Source organism: Prunus avium, chromosome 7 (genome assembly GCF_965620075.1).
Source record: "Prunus avium chromosome 7, drPruAviu1.hap1.1, whole genome shotgun sequence".
Lineage (NCBI taxonomy): Eukaryota > Viridiplantae > Streptophyta > Magnoliopsida > Rosales > Rosaceae > Prunus > Prunus avium.
In genome coordinates this window covers 27,784,627-27,810,552 of record NC_142290.1, presented here as the reverse complement: position 1 = coordinate 27,810,552, position 25,926 = coordinate 27,784,627, and the positions used below count along the sequence as shown (strand labels likewise).

Here is a 25,926-nt window from a genome sequence, read left to right as displayed (position 1 = left end):
CTCCCGCGTACTGTGTGTCTCAAGCAAATCCCAAGTTCCAGACTCCCAGTACATCAATATATAATTTCCAAAGTCCACATAAATATATAATTTCCAAACTGAAAATCAAATAAATTTACTGAATAAATTAAGAAAAACATTCATACCTTCAGAGAAGATTTGACAGCATAGAAGATCTTCAAAGACAAAGAGAGGAGAGATCGCAAGAAGAAGGAGAAGATGAGGACTTGAGAGAGAAAGAAAACTGAAGAGAAAGAAAAGAAAGCGGCAGAATGAAGAGATGCTATGCTAGGGTTAAGTTAAGGTATGTTTTTTTAGAATAGAAAATTACAAAATTACCCCCGCTTAACGGGTTGGTTCGTGTATTCGCGAATGGACACCGAAACGACCCGTTAGCTTAACGGGTGGCTAACGGGTCAACACGATAACAACACGACACGATAACTCAAACCCGAATACTGAATTTTTCGTGCGAATTCGTGTCGTGTTATCGTGTCGTGTGGGATTTTGCCATGTCTAATTTTCCTTCCTTTTTTTGGTGATTTTCTGAACACATATCAAAAGCATAAATGAAAAGGAAACAATCTTTTCCCATTGGAGCGATACAAACGAAGATTTTAAAGCATAAATGAAAAGGAAACAATCTTTTCACATTGGAGCGATACAAACGAAGATTTTAAAGCACAAGGAAATAGGAAACTAACTTCTTTTTCCCAATGTCAGGAATGTCAATGCTTGCACCATTCTCAACAATCATCTGCATAGAGGCTCAAATCAGAACAGAGTATGCCCCCAGTGAATGTTTAGGAACTAAACAAATCTTATGCAGTGAAAGTCTTACCGGGGTCCGATGTGGATTGTTCTCTTCTGTTTGGGTCATTCCTAAAACATTTTAGCCCAAAAAATCAGTATAAAATAGATGAGAATCGGCAATTTCCGAAATAAATTCTGCATCTACGAAATTTTGAACAAATATTTAAAGAACTATACTGACCATGTAATTAACCCAAAAAAAGAAGCAAAAAACACATACCCTGAGGATATTCGTTCTTGAAAGAGCTTTCGGCCGTGGTGAAACGCACGCTACAGTTCTCTGCCAATTTTCAAACAAGGAGACATCAAAACCACTTACGAAATTTTGTTTCCTATAAATTAACCCACAACATCAAAGGCGAGGAAAAAGTTGTTGGTGGAAGTATTTCGCGAAAACATAACACACCAAAGATCGATTCGATTAGGGTTTCGGTAGTTGTGAACTGGGAAAACAACAAAGGATCAAAATCAATGAAAGGGAGAGAGAATTATATATATCACCTTCTTAGTCGGCGTCTCTCTCTCTCTCTCTCTCTCTCTCTCTCTCTCTCTCTCTCTCTCTCTCTCTCTCTCTCTCTCTCTCTCTCTCTCTTATTATTATTACTATTCTGTTTGGCCACAATGGGAAACGATTCGATTAGGGTTTGGCAATTGGTATTTCACGAAAAAATCCAGACATTTGAATCTTTCTCTATTTATATAACGTTTTAGGCGGCGTGTTTCATGTCCGCTTCACAACCTATTGTTTTTTCTTTCTTTCTTTTTTTTGACAAAATTTTTAAAAATAAGTAGTTGTATTGTATTGGTATCAAGGTCTAAAATATCAGTGGTATCGGAAATATCAGAAGTCCAAAAATAAGTGGTTGTATTGTATTCGTATTGATTATTGAATATGAATTTTGAAAAAAAAAATAAATTGGTGGAATTTAAAGGGTTTTTTTTTTAATTTTGTCAAGAAACTAAAATGAACTGAACTGAATTTACCTTATTAACGAAATGAACTAAAACAGCACGAGTGAACTTTCACAAGCCCAATCCCTTTTTGTATATATTTTTTTGTCCATTTTACCATGCACAATAATTCAAGTACCATACTGGTAAATCACATATATGTTATTTGAAAAAACTACATCTAAAATACAAAACAGTTTTGAGGTGTCCGCAGCTGCAAAACATTTTCTTTTGTTTTACTCCCTTTTACTAAATTTAATTTAAACATATTGTTAATGTACCAATTTATCTTTGTTTAATAGAATATCTTATCTTTCAATATCTTTTATTAACATAGTGAATTTTTGGGATTTTGAATGTTTCACCTTTCTACCTTTATATAAATAGACGAATACAGAAAAATCAAAACAATTTCGTAATACAAATTTTTTACATGTATGTAATTTATCATATGGGACATAAATTGGAAAAAAAAAAAAAACTTGAAAACATATATAAATATACCAAGCCCTTCAACAAGATTACTACAACAATCAACAACTCAACATAATAAATATGAGATGGAGAATTTTAATTGTGAGTTTCAACAAGATTGCTTTCACCCCCTCTTCCATAAGGCCCTGTCGAAGGATTCCTAAGGTATAATTGCATTAATATCATCATACTTGAATTTGGATTGTGGACACTTGAATTCCTTGTGAATGTGAAGGTGACAATGTCCCAATACAATGTCCCACATTGGAAAGTTAGAAAACCTTGCAAGGGCTTATAAGGAGTTGGGCTACTTCGCCATTGCCAATTTGTTTTGGGGTGCAACCTCATCAACTTCCTTCATTCCTAAGGTATATAGGTAATGCTAGATTTAAGAGAATGTAAATCTGCCTGTATAGTGCCTGAAATGATGATAATATGTAGTGTGTGTAGTGATCATCGTATAAGGGAATCTAATTTTTCTTAGGATTGTGACTGTAATGATGATCATATTGATTTTTCTGTGTGGCTGTTCTAATTCTTTCAATTTGATTTTGCAGGGTCCAGAGAGAACGTTGGACGCTCCCGGTATTGTAGATAATTTCTACTTGAATTTACTAGACTGGAGCAGCAGCAACATTCTTGCAATTGCTCTTTGAAACTCAGTGTTCCTATGGCAGAGCTCACTGGCCATACCCATACCTCCAGAGTTCTCTTCATGACACAGGTACTAATTTGGACTTTAATTTGCACTTTGGTGAATTCAATTATGTTTGTGTATTTGATTTCATGGATTGATTTTCATTTGGAATAAATTTTCATGGCAACTTCATATGGTAGTTACATTTACACATTCTAATTGTTTGTAACTTAAGGTGTTTATGTTTTCAGACCCCAGATGGATGCACTGTGGCCACTGCAGCCGCGGATGAGGCGGTTCGAACTTGGAATGTGTTTGGGATAATGGGGTGTAATTGTATGGTGTTCGAGTCATGTTATCTCTTGTATCCACCAAGTCATATTATCTCTTGTATCAAGCAATATTTGTCAATGTAGCATGTTTAATAAATTGTGTAGCAAGAAGTGAGAAAATTAGTAATTTTTTTATATATTCCAATTAGATATATGACAACATCATTACAATTATATATTCCAATTAGATATAGAAATTGTGTACCGTAATTATTGTGCACGTTTTCTGACACATAAATTCAAATCTCCTTCTTATAATTTAAAATATCGCATTTTCAAAACAAAAAAAAAAAAACAAAAATGAAGAAATTAGCACTACGTGATAATATAAAATTCTTCCAAATTAAGTTATTATCTTATTCAATACTAAAAGAAATATTATAGCTGTGCGACTATACTTGGGTTTTCAATTTTTTATTTAAAAGAAATAGTATAGCCCCCCGGCTCTACTAGGTTTTTAATTTTTTTTATAAAAAGAATTAGTATAGCCGCGCGGCTATACAGGGTGTTTTCCAATTTTATTTAAAGGTTTTTCCCTATATAGCCGGCTATACTCGGTTTTTTAAAATTATTTTTTAAAGAACTAGTATAGCTAGGCAGCTATACTCTGTTTTTTTCCCTTTTTTTTTGGAAAGAAATAGTGTAGCCGATTTTTAAGTTTAATACAAATAATATATATTGAAAATTAAATAATTATACACATGAAATTCACATATTATACACATAAAAAACGAGTATACACACAAAATTCACTTATTATACAACTAATTATCACATATTATTGAATCCAAATAATAAATATTAAAAATTTTAAATATATTATATTAAAGTATTATATAGTGGCTGAACTTTTAAGTTGTAATTTGCCAAAATTTTTCCAAATAAGATGTTGGCACTAAAACTGAATAGATAGAGATGAGTGCAACTTACAAGTAATGTGGACGACCTTAGAGATCGATTGAGTGCTAGATGCTGATTCTTCCTGTCCTTGGATGCTGATCCTGAATATAAGAAAGCCAAGACTCGTAAGGTCTATGGAACCGGTGTGGAACCGGTCTAAGACTCTCCGATGCCAAAGTAAGTTTGTTTTCTAAGAGCTTTTGCTGTTGCCAATATATTAGTATAAAAGTCAAGCTGAAAAGTCTTACCCTTGTATTGTAGTGAAGGGGCCTATTTATAGAGGGCATTTTGTATGCTCTTAGTACTTAATTTCGATGTGGGACTCGTGGGAGGGCCCTATGAGGTTGACATGAGTCTTTAGATATTTCGGGCGGGTGCTTCGAGGTTGATTCAGCAGAATCGATAGGGAATACCGATTGTAGACTATGCTGGGTCTGTAGCGACCGTTTGCTGCTTTGGGACAGTATCATCGGTAGCCGATGCTGATTGTTCGAAGCTTAGGGCACTTGGGGAGTTTCTCTGATCCACGTGTCATTGGATGAGTGGAGGGTCAGATATGGTACAAACAGTAGTCCCCCAAGTTACCAATTGAGAAGCGACTTCTTGGTTGGAGACTTGAATCTGTCTTCGGCATTCTGATCCGGACTCGATGGTCTCATTGTTGCCGATGGTGGCATGTAGTCCCCCAAGTGCCCGAGCGAGTGAGCTTGGAAAAGAGACGGCATGATGTACCGAATGGTCCGAGAGGTGTGGAGGTCTGGTTTTAGGAACACCTACCGTTCGGCACGAAAGGTGAATGAAAACTCATCAATGTGCGCCTGCCGTTCGGCACGAGAGGTGAGTGAGAACTCATCAATGTGCGCCTGTCGTTCGGCACGAGAGGTGAGTGAGAACTCATCAAAGTGCGCCTGCCGTTCGGCACGAGAGGTGAGTGAGAACTCATCAATGTGCGCCTGCCGTTCGGCACAAGAGGTGAGTGAGAACTCATCAATATGCGCCTGCCGTTCGGCACAAGAGGTGAGTGAGAACTCATCAATGTGCGTTTGCCATTCGGCGCAAGAGGTAAGTGAGAACTCATCAGTGTGCGCCTGCCGTTCGGCACGAGAGGTGAGTGAGAACTCATCAATGTGCGCCTGCCGATCGCCAGTGGAGTTGTGTTCGAAAGTGGCTAGAGTTGCAGCGTTTAGGAAATGGAAGCGTCTGTGAGGATTGGAAACGTTTCGAATGATGATGCTTGAACTCCCCCTGCATGCGTGACACATGTTGGCATGGCTGTGAAGAGTCTTGTCGTTTCATATCCCGATGCGTCGCTTCACTTCCCGATGCTAGGTTCGTCCTATAAATGTAAGGAAGGGACGATAGTTGGAATACTTGAAGATTTTGAGAGCAATCAGAGCTTGTGAGAGGCGATTTCCGGCAACCGTGTGAAGGCTGAGCAGGCGATTTCGGGCGAGGTTGATCAAGCCGGAGGCGATTTCCGGCGTGCTTGAACCACCGTGTGAACAAGGTATGTAGCTGTGTTTACGAGTTTTCATGAATCAAAGTGTTGAATTCGATGAATTTTTGTTTGAATAAAGCATGAACAAGTATGAACAAGCATGAACATAGGTGTTTAGGTGGTAGAATAGGACTTTTGATTCTAGCATGGCCCTTTGTGTCCCTTCGTCTGTGTTTGTAGATGTCAGATACCGAATTCGAGAGTAGGCGTAGTCCAAGGGCATACGAGGACGAATCGTCCTTGGGGAGTTCGTCAAAGGGGAGTGAGAGTACCGATTCTGGGAGCTCTTCAAGTTGTGAGATAGTGGAGGGGGCAGGAATGCGCACCGAAGCTGGTGGCACTTCGCGTGGATTGCCTCAAGGTAGTGAGCCTTCGACTTCGGGTCGTGAGGCCGGCGCAGGTGACGTGTCCGTTGCTGCGCCAGGGGAAGGGGTGCTGAGGGTTGTCACTGGCAGGCAACGGATCCCGATGGCGAAGCCGAAGGAACTTGTGTTCGGAGTAGATCACTTAGAGCCGAACACACTGACCGAGGCTGAGCTGGCTAAGATTCGGGTGGAGTTTAATATTCCGGAATCGGTGGTGATGCGAATTCTGGAGCCCTTAGAGTCGTTGAGTGACAATGACAAGGGAGTGGTCTTCTTCACCGATGTTTTTAAGCATGGGCTTCGGCTGCCGTTGAGGCATTCGGTGCAGAAGATCCTGGCGGCACTTGGATTACATTGCTCGGGACGATCGCTGCATTCGGCATAGCTGGGGAGGGAGAGCCGAGCTATGAGTAGTTCGCCCAATTGTACAATGTGACGAGGGCGAAGAGTGCCGATCAAGGGGGGTGGGTGCAGTCCAACTGTCTTTCGGCAGGGCAGTGTGGACACTTTGTAGTGGGGGTGCCGAGCTCCCAAAAGACCTGGCGCAAGCGTCGGGTAATTGTGTCTGGTGCTTGGGAATCGGCACCGGGGGTGATCGTAGAGAGGCGGATCCCTACAACCTTCCAAACAGTCGGTAGGTTAAGGCCTGCCGTTCGGCAGGAGTGTTGTTGTTTTTTTTTTTTTTTTTTTTTTGACTGATCGTTGTTAGTTGTGTTTCAGTGTCCTTGAAACGGCCTGCAGCGCCGATCAGAGAAGTGGAGGCGATCGAGCGTGTTCAGGTGAAGATTGCTGAAGAAGATCGCTTCTTTAAGGAGCTGTTGGGCTTTCGGAACCTGTTCAAGGCAGGCTTGATCGGCAAGGCAGAACACGACCGAAGAGCAAAGGAGGAAGAGGAAGAAGAAAAAAGACAGAGTAAGTGATGCCGTTCGGCAGCTCCTTTCTTTTCTCGTTTTCATGACTGCCGTTTCCTTTCTAACTTGTGTTCTTATGCAGTGGCAGGAGGAAGGCTAATGAGTGAAGCGACGAGGCGGCGCCTAGAGGGTCATGGGGCGCCGAAGCCGAAGAAAGGGGAGTCCCCCAAGTTGAAGAAGAAGCAAACTGCAGGGGCGTCCGAAGGGGCTTCGACAGATGAAATAACGGTGGCCGATCGTCGCCGAGAAAAGAGGGTGGCCAGAGCCGAGGCCGTTTGGGAGGTCCACCTCCAGGTGACGGGCAAACGGCAGGTCGATGGTCCCATCGATGTGACGCCGTTGCCGAAGAAACCAAGGGGGCCGAATGAGGGGACATCGGTGCTGATCCCTGATGATGAGGGGGAGGGGGAAGAAGGGCCGGTCAACATAGCGTGCCCTCAGAAGGCGGTGCCGTTCATCAACTGTATGATCGATGGCGCTTAAATGGAGCTGTCAGAGATCGAGCAGTTGTCGATGAAGACGGTGCGCGAGCAAACCGGACGCGCCTCAGGCTGCAGTAAGTCTGTATATTTTGTTGTTGTAAAGTGTTTATACGCTCGGCATATACTAAATTTTGGATGTGTTGCAGGCTGATATGGAGATGTGGCTCTGCGTTAAGCGAGCCGTGAATGCTGCCGAACGGTACCAGAAGAAATTTGAGGAGGGCCGTTCGAAGATTGCCGATGCCGGTAAGATGCTCCAGGAGGCTGATCGGCGTGCCGAGGAGAACGCTGCCAAGATTGCAGAGTTATCCTCGAAACCGGCGGCAACCGAGCTGGAAGTGGTGGCTGCTCATGAGGCTAATGCAGCTGTGCAAGTAGAGATGGATGCAGCCGAGTGGTCGCATGCTAAGGAGGTGGAAGAGGCGAAGGCGAAGGCCGTTGCTGACTACCGATCTACGGAGGAGTTCACGCTTCTGGTGGACAAGGAAGTCATGAAACAATGTGACGACCTTGTCTACCGATTCAAGCGTTATAACGTGGACAAGAAGCTGAATCTGAACTTCCTTCGGGATCCGCCACCGCTGCTAGATGGCGTAACCGAAGAGATGGTTAAGGCTTACAAGGGTGAGGATGCCGAGCCTGAAGAAGCCGATGACACCGATTCTAGCAGCGGGGAGGAGGAGAGCCATCCTGCACCGATCGCAGCCAGTGTGCCTATTGCCGAAGCTTCGACCGTTGCCGAGCCTGCGTCTGCTGATGCCGAAGATGAAAATGTGAATGCCGAGCCCCCCGCTTTGTAGACTTGTGTATTTTTAATTTCGTATTTTGGAAATGTATAAAAAATATTTGGAACATGCCGAACGACAATTTTTGCGAAGACATAGCCCGTCGTGGCTTATTATCCAAGTTAATTATAATTCGGTTTATCTTTAAATTTCGTATTCTAATATAAGTAAGCATGCCGTAGGTAATATATTCTGAATATAGGTTGACCGTTATGGCGTTACTGTATGTATAGAATAGGAATTGTTAAAAACAAACCGATTACAAAGGTGAAGACTTAAGGTGCAGTCACTTGTACAAAAAGTGATGACCGAAGGTGCAGTCACTTGTAGTAATATTTCAAATGGTCTACCTTCCAAGGGTGGCCGAGGGTTTGGCCATCGGTACCACGCAATCAGTAAGTCCCCGGTCGGCAGACGGTGACGATCACATAAGGACCTTCTGTTGTGTAGATTTAGCTCCACCAAAATGGATTAAGCTGCATCCTCAACTTGTGATACTCGCAAGTGCACGAGCCGTTTGGTAGTATAGCGTATGTAAGTGCGAGGTCGATCCCACGAGGATTGGTGATTGAATGATCCAATTTAGTTTCCCTACACAAAACAGAAATGAAAAAGAAAGGAAATAAATAAAACAAGGAAAAAAAGAAATAACTAACTCAAGTAGATAAGTTCCCAAGTTCAATTAGATTAACAGATTGATTCTAGCTAATGTATGATTAAGCCATGGTGTTTGGTCATAACCTTGTGTTCCTAATTCCCTAATTTGATCATTTGTTGTCTAACCTAAAATTAAGCATTAGGAACCCATTAAGCATAGAAGAACAATTTAAACAACCAAGTATGTATCTAATCCCTGTTGTCGAATGTCCATACATACTCTTCCTATTCATAGTTCAATTCGAATTAAAGCATGGTGTATACTCTTAATTCAAACCAAGATAGCTAACATGCAAGCCTAAATGGTGTTCAATCATTCAAACTAGCATATTAACTTATAAGCATAATGAATAAGAACAAAAACCATAATTGAAACTTGGAAACTAATTCAACTTGAAAACTTAAGAAAAGAATTTACATTACAAAGAAAAATAAACTACAACTAAGAAGCAAAAGGAAAGCTAGAATTGAGAACTAGAAAGCAAAATTAAGAGAATTTGAGGGAGAGAAGGGAAGGGAGCTCTAGAGAAGTGTTTGAGAGCTCCCCCCCTTGGGGTGTGTTTACAAGCTTAGAGAACTTCCCTATTTATAGGCCTAGGGGAAGTGAAAATCTGAATTCAATATGGCTAATGCATACAACACTTGTTTTATAAAATCTGAAATGGTTGATGCACTTGTATTAGAAAATCTAAATTGGGTGATGCACTTGTATTAGAAAATCTTGAATTGGTTGATGCACTTCACCAATAGATCCCACCAGCAGCCCTAGCTCATCTTCATGTCACCATGACCAAGCTTCCAACCAGAAATGATAGCTCATACCTAGCTCACCATGACCAAGCATCCAACCAGCACATGCTGAGGTCAGCATGACCAGCAACTTCAAGGGCTTACAACTTGGGCTTCTCTTAATCAAATTAGGACTTTAAGCCCTCAAACCTGAAGTTCAGAATGTCTTCTTTCCAGCCATATATCATTTGGGCCAATCCAAGGTCGGAGGAGGAAGTTAAGGCCAAAACAAATTGCTAACTCATTTTCCGCGCTGATAAGATCCATCCTGAGCATGGTTCTGTGTTTGCTAGGTAACGGACTCCAGATTTATCCAATGGGGCTGAATTTTGGATATGTTATAGTACACACCAATTGGAACAACTTTCATGAAGAATGTAGCCTCATTCGAGCTATGCAGGTTGTTGAAACAAAGCTTGCAATATGACCTACGGAACTGGACGGGCAGGGGGCTGTAGCCAAAATGAGTTTGTCTTTAAGCTCTTCATCCATTCATCCAAATTAGGCCTTAACATGCTTGAATTGCATGAATTATGCTCTCTAAAGCCATCATTATTACCTAAAGCTCAATGAACTGAAAGATAAACACAAAAAGGATTAAAAGCACAAGTTTAACTCAAAAACATAACCAAATCATAAGCTAGAAGGGTACAAAATGATATACAATTATGAACCGATCACCTTCCCATGAAGGGCCAAGGGTGCCGTCGTTGGAGTCCTTTGTGGCGAGAGAGACTTTGCGTAAGACCCAGTCCCCCACTTTGAACGATTGGCGTTTGACGCTCGAATCGTAGTATCGTGAAGTCCTCTGTTTATAGGCAGCATTCTGAAGTTGAGCCTGGGGGTCTAGGTTGAGTGCAAGCATCGTCTCATTTCGCTCTGGCGTGTAAGATGCTGTTCGGCACGAGAGTGCGTTTATTTCGACTGGGACAACAGCTTCGGTACCGAAAGCAAGGGAAAACGACGTTTCGCCAGTTGATCGTCGGTAGGAGGTGTTGATGGCCCATAAAGCTTCTGGGAGCAAATCGGGCCAGGCTCCTTTAGCTGCCCCAAGCTTATTCTTCAGTGTCTTTTTGATGATCTTGTTAATGGCCTCTACCTGGCCGTTCGATTGTGGGTGCGCTGGGGATGCGAAGAATAAGTTGATGTTGAATCGGTGGCATAGGTGCCTGAACTGAGAAGAGTCAAATTGTTTACCGTTGTCGGTGATGATTGCGTTCGGGAGGCCGAACCGACAAATTATATTTTTCCATACGAAATGCTCAACTTTGGCTGCGGTGATGGTTGCCAAAGCTTCGGCCTTGGTCCACTTTGTAAAATAGTCGACGGTGACGATGGCGAATTTAAGCTGTCCCTTTCCTTAGGGCATAGTGCCGATGAGATCTAAACCCCATTGAGCGAAGGGCCATGGGCTGACAATCGGAGTGAGAGGTTCGGCAGGCAATTTTGAGACGGAGCCGAAACGCTGGCAATGATCACACCGCTGGACAAGTTTGGTGGCATCGACATGAAGAGTCGGCCAATAATACCCTTGCCGGATGGTCTTGAAGGCCAGAGATCGGGCGCCAGAATGGTCCCCGCAAGCTCCTTCGTAGATTTCTCGTAGAACGTAGTTACCTTGCTGTGGGGTCATGCACCGAAGCAGCGGTAAAGAGTGACCACGCCGATAGAGAATTTGATTCAAAATTAAGTGACCACGCGGAGAATCTTAGCTTCAGCCTTGTCGTCTGGTAACGTCCCGTTGGCGAGGAATGCATGGATTGGATCCATCCAACTTGTATCCTGCCGAACGACATGTACCTCGGTGTCAGAGGTACTGCGCCGAGAGAGGATTTCGATCGGTACATGGCGACCTATGTTGTCGTCAATTGCCGATGCCAGGCGTGATAGGGCATCGGCGTGGCTGTTCTCGGATCTGGGGATTTGTTGAACTTGATACGCAGCAAAGTGGTGAAACAACCGGCGGGCATGTGTCAAATAGGCAGCCATCGAAGTATCTTTGGCTTCGAATTCAGTCAGTATTTGATTAACGACAAGTTGTGAGTCGCTGCATATCCTTAGTTATTTAGCAACCATTTCTTTAGCGAGCCGAAGGCCTGCCAAAAGAGCTTCGTATTCTGCTTCGTTGTTGGAAGCCCGGAATTGGAAACGGATGGCATATTCGATGGTTGTCTGATCGGGGGCTTTTAGTACTAAGCCGGCTCCGCTGCCTTGTCCGTTGGACGAGCCGTCTACATAGAGAGTCCAAAGGGGAATTGATGGAGTAAAGGTCCCTTCGGTTGGGTGGCCGACTGATGCTGCCGAAGCCGGCTCGGGGTCGATATCTTCGGAAGTAGTCATTTTGGAGATGAAATCCGCTACGGCATGACCCTTCTCGGCAGGCCGAGGGTGATAGTGGATGTCGAATTCGCTGAGCTCGATGGCCCATTTTACTAGCCGACCGGACGTCTCGGGTCTTTGAAGTATTTGGCGTAGAGGCTGATTGGTGAGAACGGTAATACTGTGAGCCTGAAAAGATGGCCGAAGCTTGCGTGTTGAGAGAACAAGAGCGTAGGCGAGCTTTTCCAGCTCAGGGTACCGAATCTCGGCATCTTGCAGAGCGTGGCTAGTATAGAAAATTGGAAGTTCGATGCCGTTCGGCTTGCGAATGAGCAAGGAACTAAGTGTCGTTGCCGAAACCGAGAGGTATAGAATGAGTTCTTCGCCGGGGAGAGGGGTGGATAATAGGGGCGCTCTGCTCATGTAGGTCTTGAGGTCTTGGAAGGCTCGGTCGCATTCAGTAGTCCAAACAATCTGCCGTTTGCTTCCCTTGAGGGCCTTAAAGAAAGGAGCACACCGATCGGTAGCCTTGGATATGAATTGGGCCAGAGCGGCGACACGCCCAGTGAGACTCTGAATATCTTTTTGTGTCTTCGGTATCTGCATGTCGAGCAATGCCTTGATTTTTTCAGGGTTGGCCTCAATGCCTCTTTGGCTGATCACGAAGCCAAGGAATTTGCCAGAAGAGACGCCGAAAGCACATTTGCTTGGGTTGAGACGCATGTTGTACTTTTTTAAGACGCTGAACATGAGGGAGAGGTTATGGAGATGAGAATCGGCCGTTTTGCTTTTGACTAGCATGTCGTCCACATAAAACTCTATCGAGGTGCCGATGAGTTCAGAGAAGATTTTGTTGACCAAGCGCTGGTATGTTGCCCCAGCGTTCTTCAGGCCGAACGGCATAACATTGTAACAGTAAAGTCCTTTATCGGTGATGAAGGTCGTATGTTCACGGTCAGTAAGCTCATGAATATCTGGTTGTAGCCTGAGTATGCGTCCATGAAGCTGAGAAGTTCATGGCCTGCTGTGGCGTCCACCATCTGATCGATCCTTGGCAAAGGAAAACTGTATTTTGGGCAAGCTTTGTTTAAATCGGTATAGTCCTGACACATTCTCCAGGCGCCGCTCGATTTTTTGACCAGGACCGAATTAGCCAGCCAAATTGGGTAAGTGACCTCCCGGATGAAGCCGATTGTTCATAGTTTTTCCACATCGATTCTCATTGCCTTGTACCATTCGGCATTGTAGGCTAGACATGGCATTCGTGTCGTGTTATCAGTATTCGTGTCGTTTTCGTGTCAACCCGTTTTTTTTAACGGGTTGACACGACACGACACGATAAGAAAACGGGTGGAAAATATCAAACACGAACACGACCCGCTCTAATTCGCGAATCACACGACACGACCCGTTTCACCCGTTAAGAAAATAAACTTTTTTAATAAAAATTTAAAAAACCTATATTTTTACATGCCCACAAAATCAAAATCATTCCAACAAAAGCTAATATTCTTGAATTTAATCCAAACTTCAACATCAACATCCGTGAACATGATCCATCATAACAAAAGGAAAAGGCAAAATAAATATGAAGTAATCCATGAAGCTCTGCACACAAAAAAATCCATTAAGATGATCCAAACTTCAACATTTCACCATTGCAATTTTCTTGGAAGAAAAAAAAAACACAGAAATTGTTAGACAGCAGTTAGTATGAAAATTCCAAACTCACAGAAATTGTTGTGAACTGCACATAAAAATTCTTCTCTAATATTGCTTTTAATATCAATTCTATACATAAAAATAAATAATATTAATACAACCCAAAACCATACAAAGATCAAATTGTTTGAAACTGTAACACTAAATCAAAATACAAGGTTGATTCTTCTTCATGCTTTATTGTTGGTTTGAAACTGTAACACTAAACATATATATATATATATATATATATATATATATATATATATATATATAAATTAAAAAAATTGAAGTTGGGCCATTCCAACGTTTTTTGGTCAACACGGAGCTTTCATAAGCAAACCTGGAGAGGGCCAGAACCACAAACATCTGGGGATGAAGCATCCACCAGGACAGCACAAGGAAACAGAAGAACTGTAATAAACAAGACAATCACAATAACTTTAGAAGGACAAAAGTCCAGCAGCAGGGGAAAAAGCAAGGCCCCAGACAAAGAAGAAATGTGAAGAGCAAAAACACCATGAATTATGGAGGGCCAGGGAGGCGTCCAACTCCAATGAATGGGAATAATCTGAACATTTGTTAATGTTTCTCTCTCTCTCTCTCTCTCTCTCTCTCTCTCTCTCTCTCTCTCTCTCTCCTCATTTCCTCTTTCTTCTCCCGTGCACTCTGTGTCTCTAGCAAATACCAAGTCAGAAGCCTCTATATCTCTAATTGACAGCATAGTAAATTAAGAAAAATCAAACCTGTCCAGTACATCAATATATAATTTCCAAAGTCCACATAAATATATAATTTCCATACTGAAAATCAAATAAATTTACCGAATCAATTAAGAAAAACATTCATACCTTAAGATAGGATTTAACAGCAGAAAAGATCTTCAAAGACAGAGAGAGGAGAGATCGCAAGAAGAAGGAGAAGATGAGGACTTGAGAGAGAAAGAAAGAAAACTGCAAAGAAGAGAAAGAAAAGAAAGCGGCTGAATGAATGAAGAGAAAGAGATGCTAGGGTTTTTTTTTAGAATAGAAAATTACAAAATTACCCCCACTTAACGGGTTGGTTCGTGTATTCGCGAATGGACACCGAAACGACCCGTTAGCTTAACGGGTGGCTAACGGGTCAACACGATAGCAACACGACACGATAACTCCAACCCGAATACTGATTTTTTCGTGCGAATTCGTGTCGTGTTATCGTGTCGTATGGGATTTTGCCATGTCTATTGTAGGCCCGCCGTTTCTGTCTGATGGGTTTGAAAGTGGGACAAATGCTGAGCTTGTGACTGATGACGTTTGGGGCGATGCCGGGCATGTCATCGTATGACCAGGCGAAGACTTCTGTATTGGCGCGCAAAAAGGCAATGAAATCGGCCCGTAGTGCCGAACTCAAGGTGGTGCCGATTCGAACTTGTCGGTCGGGCTGCGCTTCGGAGAGGGTGACCGATTCTAGATCTTCAATGGGTTGCGCTTGTGGGGTGACGGCCTCATCTCGGGGATCATTTGGTTTGGCCGTCCCCCTGTCGTTCTGTACAATCACGTTTGTAGCAACTGAGTATGCTTCACAAGGTGTAGCTCTTGCCGATTCTTTTGTTGGCGAAACGTAACATGTTCGTGCACTCAACTGATCCCCCCGCACTTGGCCGAGGGCATTAAAGGCGTCGGCAAATAGCACATTGATCGAGCTGCCAATGTCTATGAGGATTCGTCCCACATCAAATTCTGAAATATCGGCTCGTATGATCATGGGATCGGAGTGGGGGAAGATGATGCCTCTCTCTTCCTCTTCAGAAAAGGTGATAGGTTCCCAACCGAGTCGCTGGATCTTGTCGTTTCGTCCCCCTGTTACGCTGAGGATTTGGGGGTGCCGAACGGCACGGACGTAGTTCTTGAGGGATCGGTTGCTGGCTTCAGCGATGGATGCCCCTCCACTGATCATATTGATCTGCCGACTTGAGGGATGATCTGAAGCCGTTTTGGTGTTTAGGTACTGATCCAGCTTTCCTTCGTTGATGCACGATTCCGTATCGTGGCCATTGTACTGGTGGTATCGGCAGAAGACTCCTGTGTCCTCGTTCTGCCGAGGGAGTTTGCGATTATTCGGCTTCAGTATCATCTCACCTTCTGTCAGGAGGACATGCTCGTAAGTGGTGTTGAGTAAAGTGAAAATTTCCTCTAGCCGATTCTTTTTCGGATCTCTGAAGTCGCTTCGCCTGCCAGAGTCCTTGCCCCTTTTGCTGTTGTCCTGCCGATCCTGGAAGTTATCTTTCCGCTTGTTTCTTGCGTCGTAAGGAGCAAAGGCAGGGGGTGCCGTTCGGTAGGGGGTCTGATTTGCCATCCGATTAGTTGGGAATCGGTCACAATTTTGTGCTGAAGACCGTTCGGTCGTTGCTGCTTTGCTTGGTAGTGCCGAAGCTGGTCCTTTGGAGTTGAAATGTTCGGCCTTGGCGTGGATAGCCGCCTGTTTCATCAGCTCTGCGTATGTGGTCCAGTTGCTGCTGTGAACTAGGTAGCAAAACTGGGATGACCGAAGACCACATTTAAAAGCACCGAAGGCTGTTCTATCGTCGGTTTCTGGACATCGGGAATACTCATGGCTGAACCTAGCCGCATATTCTCTTAGGGGCTCATCATCTTGTTGTCAAACGGTATAGAGGTCATCGGCCGAGTACAGGCGATCGGTTTGAATCATAAAATGGTTGAGGAAAGTTTGTTTCAACTGATCGAAAGAATCAACTGTACCTGGTTCCAGTCGGTAAAACCAATTTAAGGCGGCTCCGGTCAGGGTGGAGGGGAATAATAAGCATTGGCCTTCGTCTGTAAGTCCTTTGCAGCCCAGTGCCGACTGGAAGGTATGAATGTGAGTTACAGGGTCTTCCACCCCCGAGTAGAACGATATTCGGAGTGCTTGGACCTCTTTTTCGTGTCTGAACGTTCGGATACGACTGGTGAATGGCCTTGGTTGTACCTTACCCCATGTTGGCGTCCGAGCCTGGGTTTGTTCCTCCTCAATGCGGTTCATCTTCTGGAGGAGGAGACGGATGGTAGGATCGGTAGAGGGAAGATCGTCACCGAAGGGTTCTTGCGCTCGGTTCTCTGTGTGCCGGCCAGCATTATGGCCTTGAGTTTCTCGATCTGCCGTTCGGCTGGAGTTCCTTTCGTAGCCTCTTGTATGCTGATCGTTTTCTCTATTCGATCGGTGGCTATGGTGCTCTTTTGAAGGTCCCGCCGATCGGTGGGAGATTGTGGTCCCTAGTGAAGTTGGAACATAGTCTGATTCGTCTGTTTCTTCCAGGCCGATCATGTCGTACCTTCGACGTATTGGGGATTTTGGTCGAAGTGCCTCCAGACGTCAATCATTAAGCTTTGCCTGGATCGGGATGGGCGAGGCTGTCGCTCTTTGCGTCGATCGTTAATCCTATCGCGACAATCAGAGTAAACTTGATATTGCGGACGACGCTCCTTTGGGGTGGGCACGAACAGCCTTCGGGAGGCAGATGGTCCGCCTGCGGCTTGCTGCTTTCCTCTATCCTGAACACTGGGCTTCCGTACGCTTTTGAACGACTTCTCTTGCCGAAGTTGCATGGTTCGTTCCAGACCATTCTGCAACTGGGTTGAGTGTGTTTGCTGATCATGCAGTTGCCTCTGGGTGTCATCAAGTTTAGAGGCGAGGATATTGTTGTGCTCCTGCATTCTTGTCATTTCCTGCTGTAGTGTCTCCATGCGAGCCTCCAGTGTGGTTGGTCGAGCAGGCGTTTCTGTTCGTGGCGTCTGAAACAAAGGAGCTAGACTTGGCTCACCACCAATACCAAGGATGGGGCCATCGGCAGGGAGGGCCGAAGATGGATTCATTTTTTGGTCTCAGTTGAGATATGGGTTAATCGATAAGCGATTCCCACAGACGGCGCCAATCTGTTGGCACTAAAACTAAACAGATAGAGATGAGTGCAACTTACAAGTAATGTGGACGACGTTAGAGATCGATTGAGTGCTAGATGCTGATTCTTCCTGTCCTTGGATGTTGACCCTGAATAGAAGGAAGCCAAGACTCGTAAGGTCTATGGAACCGGTGTGGAACCAGCCTAAGACCCTCCGATGCCAAAGTAAGTTTGTTTTCTAAGAGCTTTTGCTGTTGACAATATATTAGTATAAAAGTCAAGCTGAAAAGTCTTATCCTTGTATTGTAGTGAAGGGGCCTATTTATAGAGAGCATTTTGTATGCTCTTAGTACTTAATTTCGATGTGGGACTCGTGGGAGGGCCCTATGAGGTTGACACGAGTCTTTAGATATTTCGGGTGGGTGGTTCGAGGTTGATTCTGCAGAATCGGTAGGGAATACCAATTGTAGACTATGTTGGGTCTGTAGCGACCGTTTGCTGCTTTGAGACAGTATCATCGGTAGCCGATGCTGATTGTTCGGAGCCTAGGGCACTTGGGGAGTTTCTCTAATCCACGTGTCATTGGATGAGTGGAGGGTCAGATATGGTACAAACATAAGACATGTACATATTTTATTATTATAGCCGCGAAGGTAAACCAAATTAATATCTATAAAGTATAAACTAATGCAACTAGGAGGGTAATTTTTTTCATATTTTTTTTAACTAAATAATATATCGGGTGGCTATACCATTTAAATATAATGTAATTAATTAATATATATATATTTTTAAATAGTATGGCCGTACGGCCATACTTGGATTTTAAAAATATTTTGAAAGAAATAGTATAGCCGTCCGGCTGTACTCTTTTTTCTACTTTTTTATAAAAGAAATATATAGCCATGAGGATATACTCGGTTTTTTAAATTTTTTTAAAAGGAAATAGTATAGCCGGTCGGTTATACGAGCCCTATTTTTTAAAAAGAAATTGTAGAGCTGCCCGGCTAGACTCGGTTTTTTAAAGTTTTTTTAAAATAGAAATAGTATAGCCGCCGGGCTAGACTCGGTTTTTTCCAATTTTTTAAATAGAAATAATATAGCCGCCCGGCGGTACAGGGTTTTCCCCTAATTTTTCAAAATGAAATAGTATAGCCGCACGGCGATACTTCTTTTTTTTTTTCAATTTTTGTTTAAAAGAAATTGTATAGCCACCCGAGTATACAGGATTTTTTTTTCTTCTAGTTTTTTTTAAAAGAAAGAGTAGTGTTTTTTCAAATTGTTTCTTAATAAATAGTATAGCCGACCAACTATACTCATTTTTTTATTTTTTTTCTAAAACAAATAGTATAGCCGCGCCGCTGTACCCGATTTTCTCCAATTTTTTTTTTAAAAAGATAAGTATCGCCGCCCTACTATGCTCATTGTTCCTAATTTTTTTAAAAAGAAATAGTATGGCCACACTATTATACTCGATTTTTTCCAATATTTTTAAAAGAAATAGTATAGCCGATCTTTTAAGTTGAATATAAATAATATCTATTAAAAAAATTAAATAATTATACACATGAAATTCACGTATTACACACATAAAAATGAGTATATACACAAAATTCACGTATTATTTACATAATTATCACATATTATTGAATACAAATAATATATATTAAAAGATTATATAGTGGCTATATAATATTATATTAAAATATTAAAACATTATATAGTATAGCCGCGCGACGATACTTAGTTTTTTCTAAATTTTTTAAATGAAATAGTATAGTCGATCTTTTAAGTTGAATATAAATAGTATAAATTTAAATATTTAAATAATTATACACATGAAATTCACGTATTATACATAGAACATTCACGTATTATACACATAATTATCATATATTATTGAATACAAATAATATATATATATATATATATATATATTTAAATAAATTATATTAAAATATTACATAGTGGCCGAACTTTTAAGTTGTAATTTGCGAAAATTTTTCCAAATAAAACACATACGTATTTTATCGCTAGGGTATAAACTAATGCAACTAGGAGAGTCTTTTTTTCATAATTTTAATAAAATAGTATGGCCAAGTGGCTACTCATTTAAATATAATGTAGTTAAATAGTATAACAGCGCTGCGATACCTGTTTTTCAAATTTTTAAAAAGAAATAGTATCGCCGCACGACTACACTCGGTTTTTTCCAATTTTTGCAAAGAAGTAGTATAGCCGCGCTCCATAAAGGTTTTTTTTCCCCTTTTATTTTTTATAAAAGAAATAGTCTAGCCGCTCGGCTATACTAGGTTTTCCCCTAATTTTGCACAGTGAAATAGTATAGCCGGGCTGCGATACTTCGTTTTTCCAATTTTTTTTTAAAATACGGCAAATAGTATAGCCGTTCGGCTGTATTATTATTTTCCTAATTTTTTCTTAATAAATAGTATAGCCGGTTTAATTTTTTTTTTCTCCCCGTCTTGCCTCTCTCTCCCACTTCGCCACTATACCCACAGTTTGAATCTATAAAGTATAGAATTCATTGTCAATTGCTGCATCTTTTTTTCCATCTCGTTACAATAATTTACAATTTCTATTATTCCAGAATGAATTTATTTAGTTGAATCAGAAAACCCAATGAGTGATTTGAAAGGGAATTCAAGGAAGTTACTGGGATTCCTCATATTTCTAAAATGATGAATTCTTGGCTTCCAAAGGGATTGAAGGATTTGATTTCGTATTGTGGTTTTAAAGAGAGGGTGATTTTTTATTGCTGGGTTTGGATGTGAGGGGTTGCTAATTGTGGTATATTAATTAGACGAGGCTCAAGTTGCAGCAGTTGGTTGCTTCATCCCTTCCTAACTCATGTTGTGATCATGCGAGGATGGTGGGTCCTTCAATAGAAGGAATGAATCATGAAGATGGGGAACAGAAACAATTTTTTTCGGGTCAAAGAGATGCTTCATTAAAGCCCCCAAAAGCAGGGAAGGAATAACAATGACAAAACTCACTTCTAACTGAACTGGGAAATCATTAAAATTATTTCAACTCCATGCATGCAGCCGCCAAGTCCATTTCTTTCAATGTCATAAAACTACATATTTCCAGCACCATAATAAGGCCACAAGATGAGGATTTAAGCAAGTCAGATCATTCACTCGGACCTCCGAGATTTTACACTTTCCCTTAAGATCTACCACATAGCATGCATTCTTGTGCTTCATTGGATCCACATACACTCTCCTCTCCACTGTACGTAATGTGAAGATATCCATCTTCATCCTTGTTTTCCTCATAGATTGCGGACATCAAGGCGTCTGTAACCATTGGAACAATGAACTATTACAACCACAACTAAAATGAGTAAAACAAAGATGATCGAGTTGCAACTCACCAATGGGAGGTTTAGTGTTCTTGAAAAACATAAATATAGGGTTTATTGCGCCGACGACTAACTGTCTGCTGCGCTTGACTTGAAACCGAATATGATTAAAAAAATCTCCGAGAGGCATATCATCAGGGACAAGGAATCTGCAATCAGAAAAAACAGGACAGGCAATACAACTGTGTGAGTGAGAACCCCTTCATTTAAGACAAGTTATGAATACAAATAAATTTGGAGTAGGTTTTCCTTTCTGTATGTAAATCTAATATAGTGGCATGGAATAGGAAATTACTTGGTAGGAAGCCTTCACTACTTAGGTAACCAACTGATCCAAACAATAGGGTTTAGGGTTAGGGCCATTCCCTAACCACTCCTACAACTTCACCTAATGCAGTGAAACATTGTTCCCCCCACAATATTTTTATTTACTTATTATTTTGTAAAAGTGCAACTCTGAATGAACGATTCACTTCACATGAGTCATGACTAGATCCTATCTGAGTGCTAGAGATTTCATGTACAAACTAAAACGCACAGCTAACAATGAAAACATATCAAGTATTGGGCAATGCTTTCCACAATCTTCTTTCTTATTCTCTCCTCCTCCCTTTTCTTTTTGGCCCAATTTCAGAACATATATTAAAAGTATAAATGAAAAGGGAACAATCCTATTCTATTGTAGGTATGCAAATCAACATAACTAAAGCAAAAGGGAATTCGAAACTCACTTCTTCCGGACCATGTCAGGAATGCCACTCCTTGCATCTTTCTCCAAAATCACCTGCATGAAAGGTCAAATTAGAACATACTGCATAGGAAGTAAACATATTTGATGCAGTGAAATTCTTACTGGTCTAAAATTTGGACGCGCCTCCCTCAAATAATCACCATCTAAAGAAGTAAGGAGGCCTTTGTACCTATTCATAGAATCCCTCAACCCATATTAAAAGCATAAATGAAAAAAATAACAATCCTATTACATTAAAATCAAGATAAGTAAAGCACAAGTGAATCGGCAACCAACCTCTTCTTTCCAGGGTTCCTCAAAGCCTTCTCCACAATCACATGCATGGAGACTCAAATTTGCACATAGAGCATCAATTGAAAGCATAGGACATAAGCATATTTGATTCAGTGAATTTCTTACCTTCTCGGCGACACTCCTCCAATTGTCTAAATAACTAATGGGCCATGACCAATTTCTGACCATACATCAAAAGCACAAATGAAAAGGAAACAATCACGTTCCATTATTGCAATACCAATCAACATTTTAAAGCACAAGGAAATTGGAAACTAACAGATTTTCTTCAATGTCAGGACTGTCAAACATTATGGCCTGTGAACGACTAGGAACTAAACATATCTGATTCTGTGAAGTTCTTACTGGTGTTGGATTTGTTTCTGCTTGTGTCATTCCTTACTCCAAAAACATCAGTAGAAAAGACATGAGACAGATAACTTAGGCAAAACCAAATCACCAATTTCCAAAATAAATCACAACACTGCATCTATGAAATTTAAGCTAATCGTTACAGATCTATACAGATCATATAATTAAGCCCTACAAAAGATGGAAAAACTCCGACAAAAAGAAGAAGGAAATACATACCCTGAGGATATGTGTTCTTGTATGAGCATTCATCCAAGGTGAAACACATGCTGCGACTGTTCTCTGCCAATTTTCAAACAAGGAAACATCAAAACCGCATACGAAATTTTGTTATCGAGAAGAGGTCTATATTACATGCATTTAAATCTTCTCAATTTGTATCTCTGTTTTGGTCAATATGTTCCAACCAACTCTTTACGCATCCAATTCACACAAATGTTCCTTTTTTCTTTTTCTTTTTTTTTTCCTCTCTTGGCTTTTTGTTTTTCTTTTATTACTAACACAAACAATATTAAGTGGAAGTGAAATAAAATGCCTGACCTCGGCAAAGATACTCATTTAGCGCAAAATTTTCAAAATTTTGGGTGTATTTAATATGGATTTTAAAAGGGTTTAGGGTTATACATACTTGCCTTCCATATCGAGTCTCATGAAACTTTAGTTATCACTATTCATAAAGCGAATCATAATTGTTCTTTGTTTACAGAAAAGTAAATCTTAAAGTTCCTACCACCAAAATCACACATAATAGCATACCCAGCATCAAAGGATTTCTGCTTCTGTATGAAATCCAACGGGTATGACACAATTTAAAGTACAAAGTCTTTTCGTGTAACTTTGATAAATGTGTGTAGTTGAAACCATGCAAGCATAAAAGTTTCAATTCAGCAATTAGGTCCCCTACCACACCTACCAACCCGAGCTAGTAATACATAGGCATGATTCATGAAAGACTCATATTTGTATGTTACCCTGTATTCCTTTTCCACTGTACGTAATGTGAAGAAATCCATCTTCATCCTTATTTTCCTCATCGATTGCAGACATCAAGGCACCTGTAACATTGGATCGATGAATTATACCACCACAAATTTGGGAAAAAGGTATTATTATGCCTTAAAACTAAAACGAGCTGCAACTCACCAGTGGGAGGTTTAGTGTTCTTGAAACAGACAACTATAGGCTTTTTTCTGCTGAGCTTGATATTAAACCGAATAAAATTAACAAATTCTCTAATGGGCATATCACGACGGACAAGGTATCTGCAGAAAGAAAAAGAGGATACGCAATAAAACTATATGAGAATGACAAGCTACCAACATCAATGAAATTCGAATTTTCCATTGTAGTAATAAGTACGTTTTCCTGTCTGCATGCAAATCCTATAAACTAATATGGAGTATAAGATTACTTGGTTGGAATATTTTTCTACTTAGGTAACCAATTCATGCAAACCATCATAATCAGCACCATTACTAAACACTCCTAGAACTTCACCTAATGTAGTAATAAGCAGGTTTTCCTTTCTGTATGTAATTCTTATGTAGTGATATGGAATATGAAAATTACTCGGTAGAAAGCCTTCGCTACTTTAATCAATTCAATCAAACTATCACCAAGAATGCCATTCCCTTAGCCCTCCTACAACTTCACCTAATGCAGTTTTTTCCACACCAAATATATATATATATATACACAAAGAGAGAGAGAGAGAGAGAGAGCTGAATTTAAAAACAAAAAGGGAGTGTAAGTGTACAAAAGGGGAGTGAGAAAATCATTACCCTATGTATTTAGGTACATATATATATAGAGAGTGGAAAAGTACAACTATAGATGAACCATACACATGAGTCGTGACTACATCCAGTCCGCATACTATAGATTGCACGTACATGTTAAAATGAAAACTCACAATAAAAAACAGAAAAAGTAGTGGGCACTTTCAACAATTTAGTTTCTTTTCTTGACCAATTTCATAACGTGTATCAAAAGAATAAATGCAAAGGGAACAATCCTATAATACGAATCAAGATAATTAAAGCACACAAAGGAATTTTTGAAACTAACTTCTTCATGTTCATGACAGGAAGGTAACTCCTTGCATCCTTCTCCACCATCACCTGCATGAAAGCTCAAATTAGAACAGACTATATCCACTGAATGCATAGGACGTAAACATTGTTAATGCGCTGAAATTCTTACTGGTATAAGATCTGGGCGTATCTCCCTCAAATACACAGCATCTAAACAAGGTGGATCTAAACAAGGTCGGTGGTCCTTGTAGCCCTTTGGTTGAATCCTTAACATATATCAAAAGGATAAATGAAGAAAATAAGAATCCTATTCCATTAAAACCAGGATAAGTAAAGCACAAGTGACGCGGCAACTAACCTCACAAGACAGCTACGAGTCACAACGTGGCTAGGAATCTTGGTCTCCGAAACCTTATCCACAATCACATGCATGGAGCCTCAAATTAGAACAGAGTGCATCCACCGAATGTGTAGGATGTAAACATATTTAATTCAGTGAAATTCTTACCAATTTGTAATCAAAAGGTTCTAAACCAATAACGGGCCATGGCCAAACAACGGGCCCCAAATTTTTCCTTCCTTTTCTTGACGAATTTCTGAACACATATCAAAAGCATAAATGAAAAGGAAACAATCCTGTTACAATGTAGCAATACAAATCAAGATTTTAAAAAACAAGGAAATTGGAAACTAACTTCCTCTTTCCAAGGTCAGGAATGTCAATGGTTGCAGAATTCTCAACAATCATCTGCATAAAGGCTCAAATTAGAACAGAGTATGCCCAGTGAATGCCTAGGAACTAAACATATCCGATTGAGTGAAATTCTTACGGGTGCCGGATCTGGAGTGTTCTCCTCTGCTTGGGTCATTTCTGAAACATCTTACTCCAGAACCATCAGCAGAAAACAAATGAGAAAAGAAAACTTAGACAAAAACTCATCACCAATTTCCAAAATAAACAAAAATCATCATCAATTCTGCATCTTTGAAGAACTATTCAGACCATCTAATCAACCCAAAAAGCGAAAAAAATAAAGCGAAGGAAAAATATACCCTGAGGATATTCGTTCTTGAAAGAGCTTTCGGCCATGGCGAAACTCCCACTGTGACTCCCTGCCAACAAGCCTCTATTTATATCACCTTTTTAGTCGGCGACTCTTTCTGCATCCGGTTCACAATAGAACTCCTCTCTCTCTCTCTCTCTCTCTCTCTCTCTCTCTCTCTTACTTATTATTATTACTATTCTATCTGGCCACAATAGGAAACGATTCGATTAGGGTTTTGGCAATTGTTATTTCACGAAAAAAAAACCAGACATTTGAATCTTTCTCTATTTATATAACGTTTTAGGCGGCGTGTTTCATGTCCGCTTCACAACCTTTTGTTTTTGTTGACAAAGGTTTAAAAAATAAGTGGTTGTATTGTATTGGTATTGATTATTGAATATGAATTTTGGAAAAAAAATTGGTGGAATTAAAAGGGGTTTTATTTTTATTTTTTAATAATTCTTTCAAGAAGGACTAAGTTGAATTTACCTTATTAATGAAATGAACTAAGGCACAAGCCGAGTCCCCTTTTATTTATAATTTTTTGTCCAGTTTACTATGCACAATAATTCAAG

At 40.9% G+C, this 25,926-nt stretch overlaps 1 protein-coding gene and 2 long non-coding RNA genes across 5 annotated transcripts; all 3 read right to left on the bottom strand.

Moving 5' to 3' along the window:
• Positions 1-519: 519 nt before the first annotated feature.
• LOC148293270 (uncharacterized) lies at positions 520-25,587 on the bottom strand. Of its 2 annotated transcripts, XR_015825756.1 has the most exons (6): positions 25,533-25,587; positions 1,315-1,369; positions 1,034-1,093; positions 842-882; positions 705-757; positions 520-546 (listed from the first exon to the last, which is right to left on the bottom strand). It is a non-coding gene; the product is annotated as an uncharacterized LOC148293270 (long non-coding RNA). The 2 variants fall into 2 exon arrangements; XR_015825757.1 differs by lacking the exons at positions 1,315-1,369; positions 25,533-25,587 and adding an exon at positions 1,220-1,305.
• Positions 13,334-14,816, bottom strand: LOC148293271 (uncharacterized). Its single transcript, XR_015837180.1, has 2 exons — positions 14,466-14,816; positions 13,334-14,283 (listed from the first exon to the last, which is right to left on the bottom strand). It is a non-coding gene; the product is annotated as an uncharacterized LOC148293271 (long non-coding RNA).
• On the bottom strand, positions 20,461-25,572 carry LOC110771359 (uncharacterized). 2 transcript variants are annotated; one of them, XM_021976001.2, is made up of 17 exons: positions 25,359-25,572; positions 25,136-25,185; positions 25,001-25,053; positions 24,814-24,901; positions 24,664-24,716; positions 24,475-24,571; positions 24,340-24,392; positions 23,416-23,534; positions 23,244-23,327; positions 22,492-22,554; positions 22,181-22,298; positions 22,027-22,081; positions 21,904-21,929; positions 21,730-21,796; positions 21,608-21,660; positions 20,889-21,025; positions 20,461-20,811 (listed from the first exon to the last, which is right to left on the bottom strand). In XM_021976001.2, the coding sequence occupies exons 1-17, from the start codon at positions 25,393-25,395 to the stop codon at positions 20,681-20,683; spliced, it is 1,284 nt and encodes a 427-aa protein (XP_021831693.1). In that variant the 5' UTR covers positions 25,396-25,572; the 3' UTR covers positions 20,461-20,680. The 2 variants fall into 2 exon arrangements, with proteins under 2 accessions (XP_021831693.1, XP_021832362.1); XM_021976670.2 differs by having other exon boundaries at positions 20,462-20,811; positions 25,136-25,176; positions 25,359-25,571.
• Positions 25,588-25,926: the final 339 nt, after the last annotated feature.